General features: G+C 34.8%; 2 protein-coding genes across 2 annotated transcripts in view; one reads left to right on the top strand and one right to left on the bottom strand.

Moving 5' to 3' along the window:
- Positions 1-6,423, top strand: part of gkt (tyrosyl-DNA phosphodiesterase glaikit) — a 15,747-nt gene extending 9,324 nt beyond the window's left edge. The window contains 7 exon segments of the mRNA XM_027361642.2: positions 389-530; positions 886-931; positions 933-1,050; positions 1,348-1,439; positions 1,857-1,981; positions 2,715-2,925; positions 3,390-6,423. Coding sequence (XP_027217443.2) covers positions 389-530; positions 886-931; positions 933-1,050; positions 1,348-1,439; positions 1,857-1,981; positions 2,715-2,925; positions 3,390-3,536 — 881 coding nt within the window. The 3' untranslated portion in view covers positions 3,537-6,423.
- Positions 6,424-6,933: 510 nt separating this feature from the next.
- LOC113809957 (trichohyalin) overlaps positions 6,934-7,500 on the bottom strand; it is an 11,540-nt gene continuing 10,973 nt past the window's right edge. The window contains exon 10 of the mRNA XM_070138585.1: positions 6,934-7,500. This exon is cut by the window's right edge and continues 442 nt beyond it. Coding sequence (XP_069994686.1) covers positions 7,321-7,500 — 180 coding nt within the window. The 3' untranslated portion in view covers positions 6,934-7,320.

Consider the following 7,500-nt stretch of genomic DNA (forward strand, 5'->3'; position numbering starts at 1 on the left):
TCAGTGTGAACTCATTGCGAATTCCTCTTCATATGAAACAAAATCAAAATGGACAAGTTCTTTTCAAATAGTGGCCGTGTTTTGTCTCCTCTTTGTGTACACATTACTGTGTGTGTTTATGCGCATCTCAGATAGATGTGTTAAGATACTAAAGACGCAGTGCATGTTTGATATTTGGAAAATATCATGTCATTTTTGTAATGTTGGATATGTTGTGGAGTGTGATTTATATAAATGATTGCAGCTTCATTTTGTCTCTGCTTTACTGCTTTTGTCTTCTTTCTTTTTCTTGACATGAGTTTACTTTGTATTGTTGTTCTTTTTTAGTTGAATAATTGGATTTCAGTATTTTTGTATGGAGCACTTTATTTGGCAAACTGTTTTACAGAGGATGGAAAGGCAGGGTTGTTGGATGGAGAATCACCAACACGATTCAAACGTGATTTGGTGGACTATCTAACATCATATAAAGCCCCGGATCTCACAAGATGGTCGCACATCATTAGGAAATATGATTTTACCAGCTGCAAGTAAGCTATGTTAATGTTATCATGGTTTGTAGATCCAGATGGATTTCAGACCAGCTTGTTGGTTTATATTTAAGGAGATTGGAGGAAAATATGTAATAATTGATATCCTGTGTATTTCTTTAGAGGTAATATAGACAATGATTCTGATTAAGTTCGTTACTGCATAGTACAGACAGCATAACTTTAAACAATCAGCCATGGATACCGAATATTAATGAAAAAATAGTGAAATACACTGTATACCATGTTGTATTACCATTATATACATGCTATACTACAATAACACAAAAAGCTTAGAAAATCATTGTTCCTAAATCTTGATAAAAATCTAACAAAATATACCATGTCTCATCAGTGCAGTGTTCGTGGGCAGCAGCCCAGGTTATCATCAAAGTGGAGAGCAACAAGGACAAGTGGTCACATTTAGTGCAACGTGTAAAGCCATTCGGCAACTTATGGTGGCCAGTTCTTGGACTTCTCTCTGTGCCCGTAATTATATTGCCTCAGTGTTCATCTATAGGTAGGATTGGTCTATATTCTTTGATCAACAATGATAGTGATATTTTAATTGACTACTCAAATGTAATGTTTTTATATGGATATGTTTCCACATGAAAGTTTTTGGTTTGTCATTTGTATAGGTAAGTGAAGTGTACAATGTATATGTATTTTTAGATCAAGTAAGTTCTTGTTTTTTTTTTTTTTTTGTATGGAATATGAAACAAAAAAAAATGCTTTGTGATTTACATTCCTGATTCACATTTTCAAAAGTAGCAGACTGTTGCTTTAACATAACTTCTTTTTCTATCCATTAAAGGGAGTTTGGGGAAAGATGCGAAGTCCTGGCTTAGTGGAGAACTAGGGATGAGCCTAACAGGAGCACCTGGTGTCTGTGCAAGCGTGCCGAAGGTATGTAGTACATTGGGTTTGGATCACCTGTGAATGCTGTTTGTCAATAACTACTATATGGTTCTCTCTTCTTTTTTTTTTACCCAGATTGATTCGGTCTTTCTCCTTTCCTTTATTTTCTTTGTCTCTTTTCTTTCATTCTTGCTTTCTGATTATGCCTTATTTTTTATTTTTTTTATTTTTTTATTTATTTATTTATTTTTTTTTTCTCCTCTTTCTCATGTAATTCCCTCCTTCCTTTTGTCTTTTTTGTTCTCAAGCATTTTTTTTTTTTTTTCTTTCTTTCTTTTTCATATTTTTTCTGCCCCTGCCTTATAGTACCAAAAGACTGCATGCAGAGTTTATAAGGAATTTTGATAGATCTTCTACTCCAAGTATTTAAATCCACATACATTACTTTTTCTCTTAAAAATCCAGGTTAATGTGATCTATCCGAGCGAAGATGATGTGCGCAACAGCAGTGAAGGTTGGATGGGGGGTTCATGTCTCCCTTATAATTCCGGAACGCACGACAAACAGACCTGGCTTACGGAGTGTATGCAGTAAGTCAACTAATAGTCTAATTCGGGCTTGGGGTGTCAGAAAATGCTGGATTCTGAGGTTTTGTGCTATTTGTAGGTCAGCAATCTTGTATTATGTTAATATTTGGGTGTTTAGTGATATACAGTTTATTTTGTGTAGAATGGTTATCACATGAGACAACTTACTTACAGCAATGTTAATTTATCTGCAGATTAACACTGCTGTTATGGATGATTGAAGGTGAACCTGTTTCAACAATTTTTAGTGGATTTTGTAGTTTGTATTGTTATGTTAGATAAATATACAAGAAACTGAAATCTTTTATATGCAGTAAATATATTTGTATTGTAAATAGAGGTTTATACAGATATATTCATATGATGACTGCAGGAAAAAAATATTATAACTTGCTTATTTACCAATTTTATTCCATTACAATTGTAATGGCATAGGGTAGTTAGTGCTAGCTTTAAACAACTCCTCACCTCTACAAGCTTAAATTAAGACTTCATATTTGTAATTATCTTTTGTTTTTCACTAATTCTTTCTGTAATAGGTTATTAAGATTCTGAAAATATCTATCTCTTTAGCCCAGTAGGTGTTAAAGGAAAAAAAGATCTTTTTCCTATTGCAGGACCATGTGACAGGTACAATTGTTTTAATGAAAACATTTGATATGGCAGAACAGAGAATAACATCCTGCTATAATTCCTTAGTAGATCATCTAAAGAATATGTGTTTTTGCCTTCGCAGCTGTTGGCGCAGTGACCGGAGAAAAAGAACACGAGTCATGCCCCACATCAAGACCTACACCCGCTTGAACAAGAGCCAGTCTGCTGCACAATTTTTCCTCCTAACCTCGGCCAACATCTCAAAGGCTGCTTGGGGTACACTCCAGAAGCAGAACACGCAGTTGTTTATTAGATCTTACGAAGCTGGAGTCTTACTTCTACCTAAGTTCCTCGTGAGTATATGTTTGGAAGTGTTTATTTAGTAGAGAAGTCCGTATTTAGTTAGTAGGAAAGTACTATAAGTAAATACACATATAACTTTATTCGTATTATGATCTTTCTCTTTTGAGTCCTTTGAGATTTGCCAAGTGTTTCAGAAACAAGAGTCAAAACTAGAGTCAACACTGAGTGGTAAACTCGGAAGTGAATGGGACAAAGTATTTGATTTGCATATTTGATTCTGTTTTAGTCTGATGTTTATGTGTAAGGATAGATGTTCCTGCTTCTCAATAGTTTTTTTAGGAGCATTTTTTTTTATGTCTTTATTATGTTTGATCCTTGATATTTCCCTGACTCTCCTGTCAGTTCACATTTTACACATAAATGAAGAACAACATCACTTACAGGAAACCTTAAACCTGTGTGTTAATGTGCACTTACTACTTTTTCCACACCTGTATAATCATTTGTTTTCCAGTCCGACACCTCTGAATTGCCGTTAAGTGCCAGTGATCTCTCCCTGCCGTACGACGTTCCACTGACTCCTTACCCGAGCGGTGCGATCCCCTGGTTCATGAACACAAACAAGAGCCAGACAGATATCTTTGGCCGAACTTATCCCTGATACAAGCTCTTCATTGATGGAAAAACACAAAATTGCAATACCTATTCCTCTGTCTTTATCATTATTATTGTTTGAATGTATTGAGTTAGTGAAAATGTGAAGTTAATGCAAAGAAAAATCTAATAAACTCTTTTTTTTTTTTTTTTTTTTATTGTTCACAGTTTTGTAATTAGTTTTATCTGATTACTTTTATGATTTAATTAAATGTTTTTGCAAGGGATGCTATTATGAATGGTGTGATAGCTATGGAATGAAAATGTTTTTGTTATGAGAGAGTGCTAGTAGTTTTGTAATACCATTCAATTTCATTAAGAGAGAAGACACAATATCTTTTTATGTATTTTTATAACTTCCATGGAGTTCTGATATATTTATAAAGTTTTTAACAATCTTAAAAAAGAATACGAGTAAAAACTGCAAGCATGTAGCTTTGTATGAAGTGTCTTGCTGATGTTATTAGGTTATATAATAAGTAGGAGTTGCCGACATAAGTTCAACAAACAGTAAGTTTACCGCTGTAATTTATCGTTCTGTGTTGACTCTTACACCAAATAGGGGAGATGTATATTTTGAGCTTAATGGAAATATTTGTTTAAGTACACTTCTTTTCAAACACCAGCATTGTCATATGATACATTTTTTGTTCCTTTTGATGTAAAGATATCTTCAAATGTCTTCTAATCATGACAATAATGGAATTGAAACTCTTGTGATCTTAGTGTATGATGATACTGATTTAACATGTAAGAGCCAGCACATGCCAGATGCCAGGTTTAGTTTGCCTGTTCTACTCTCCACAGATGTGTCTGCTCCCATCACCCTTATTACAGCTGTGTATATGCATCCCCTCTGTGTTGCTAGTTGCAGGAGACCTCTTCGTATTCCACCATATGTGTTTTTCTCCAGTCCTGCCTCTTAGATATCAAAGCAGATGTGCTATCTACAAATGTGTCCTGGCCACAGGATAAGGATAATTTGCAGGAAGTCAGGCCTCGAGTGATTGAGAAAATGGACATGGTATTAATTTCTTTATTCCTGACAGCTATAAGAATATGAAATAGGGTTTTATGATATCCAAAGCAGCTCCTTAAGATTTCCATTGTTCAGCTGTGGTTGAGGAAATGTATTAGTTGACCATAACTGATATAAAAAGATGATTTTTTTTTTTTCTTCTTCTTCTTTTTTATCAAAAATGTAATTTTAGTCAGAATCAGGGAAAGGAAAGAGATCTTTTTATTCAGGGACATGCCTTTATTTTTTCTACCAATGCATATCAGTGCCTCCTGTTATGCAAAACCACATTTTCCACCTCATTCTGATGTCATATGCTCCGATTTCCTTTTTCTTTTCCTCACATTTAAGCATCATCTGATTACTAGAATGTTTATTGCATTCCAGAGATTTGTACTGAATTACAAGCCTCACTTACTGTATATATTACTATTTAGGGAATGAACTGAAAGGCTTATATTTTTTGCAGATGAAAATGATGATATGCTGTTCTGCATGTATGCCATATTTATGGCAAATTTTGTCAGATTTTGTTTAAACTTTCCCAGTGGTTATACCAGTGCTCACTAATAGTGCTCTTTTATTCGTTTGTAGCTAGAAAAGTCATTCAAGTTTTTCTTGTTATAAGAATAATAATAGCTCTTACACAAGTGTACTAAGCTGCCTTTTTTATCAAGTATTTTTATGGCATTCAAAAATACTGATGAAACTTGAAGCATATTTTTGTACTGTGGTTAAATGAAAATGTTTTTACGTGTATAGCTCCAGTTACCTGAATGTTTGCAGATTCTTTGATTATGTATGAAGTGTATGGTAGTAATATTTCCAAAAAGGGAAGGACTATTGTTTAAGCTATCAGCAGAATAGCCAGGATTTCACTTGCCTTATTTGACTCTGGGACCTGATTCAAGTCCGGGATCATTGCCATTTTGCCAGCCTTAGACGTGCTATCAGGAAAACTATGGGAACCCAGATCCTGCTAATTCTTTCACAAGTAATTATGATTTACAGTCATAGAAGTTATAAAGTATTTTTGTGCAGTTATAACAGCTCTGAAGACACTTTGGAGCCAGCCTTGACGTGCTGTCAAGAGGAATGTTGTTGGACAGGCTGAGGTGGCTGTGAGACCAGGGCTATGTTTGGCAAGTAGAACCAGGGCTAAAGAGAGATGAATAAAGGTGGAAATGATCTCTTTTCCTCATTACATTTTGCTGTCACTGAAAGTAAGCAACTTGTCATAGTTTGCTCATTATAATCAAAGTCAGTCTGTATTAAGGCTTGGTCCATACACTGTGGGGTGCCTCTTTTCTGCTCACTTCTGATCATGTGGCTATGGTCAAGATCACAGAAATGGAAAGACTGACCAAATATTTATGAAAAAGAAAAAAACATGGTAAATGCAGCAGACAGACACTATTACAACAACAAAAAAGGAAAATTTGAAAACAATTACTCATGCAGCACATCAGTATAGTGTTTAGCCAATAGAGAGGTGTGCAACAGTTATTATTATAAGTGTGTTCTATTTTAGATGTGAAAATTATTTTTTAACTTACTATTAGTGCTCTGATTCAGAAATATATTCTTCTGGACATGTTTAAGCTATGCAAAACTATTATATATTTCTGAAATCAAGTGATCATGAACGTTTTTGTGTAGGGAGACAGTTTCTGTTAAATCAAATGTTTATAAATTGTATCTGCTTATATTCATTTTCTCTACACTCAGGGCTTTCTTTCCAGTCATTTGGCAATTTCCTTTTTTCATTGAGCAGCCAAATTGCAGCCCATATTGTTCCTACTCGAATATATTGCTTTTATTTTGATGTAATAATGTATCAGTCTCACACTACATTGTAGTAAATAAGAGAGGCTCACAGTTGTTTCAGTTTTCATCCCATAAAGACAGTATTGAGGAAGTGGAAGTGTTAGGTATAGATAAGGTCCAGAGAGGCTTGAACTTCCAAACACTACATCAGTATTCGGGTGTGCCTTAACCCACCTCCCCGCAGAGTGCTTTGTGAATAAAATGAAATACAAAAGGATAGTCAAGGTCTTTAGAAAAAAGAAAGAAAGGAATTAGATTATGATTATTAGTGTTAGTAGTAGTGTTATTAGTGTTAATATTTGTGTTATAATTATAGCAATTTTTGCTATTACTATGTTATTACTATCATTATCAGTTGTTTATTTTTTGTTATTATTATTATTGTTGTCATTATAATATTTTTTTATTATTATCTATTTTATTATTTTTGCAGTGACCACTTCCGACTGCTGCTTACAGCCACCAAGTTTTCATGTTTAAACATAAAAGACAATAAGAAGTAAATTGTTTGGAATGAGGCTTTTATGACAGATAATTATGTTTTATATGGAAAAAGTAATTGCAGAATAAATATATATTTTGTGCGAATGCAAAAGCATGAGGTTTACCAAATATTTTATATTAATAAGGCAATCAGCAGTGCTCCAAGTTAGCATAAAAAATATATATTATATCATCAATTAAATATTCTCTATCTGTACATTTATTTACAGTTTTATGTATTCATTTAGTTGGAGACTGGCGAACTTGGAAATGTAAATATTTACATATTTAGAATTAGCACAAGGTAGGTTCAGTTAATAAATGGATCAATCAAATATACATGAGAAAGATCGCCTATATTCAGTAAGAGAAATTCCGCTATTTACTTTCGCTTTGTCTCTCGGTTCCTCTTGACGGACTTTCCTCCTCCATTTCCTTGTTTGCCTTTCCCGAGCGTTGCCACTCAGATGTCCATGCCGAGGGTGACCTGGTAGATGGCCTCCTCCTCCCGCCGCACCGTCGCCAGGATCTTCGCCCGGAGGCCCGACGTCTCGGCCTTGCGGTGCTCTTCGGCCTCGAGGAGGTAGATGAGGCCGTCGAGACCTCGCGAGACGTGGCCGAGGCGGAAGGCGGAGATGTCGGG

Source organism: Penaeus vannamei, chromosome 24 (genome assembly GCF_042767895.1).
Source record: "Penaeus vannamei isolate JL-2024 chromosome 24, ASM4276789v1, whole genome shotgun sequence".
NCBI classification, from domain to species: Eukaryota; Metazoa; Arthropoda; class Malacostraca; order Decapoda; family Penaeidae; genus Penaeus; species Penaeus vannamei.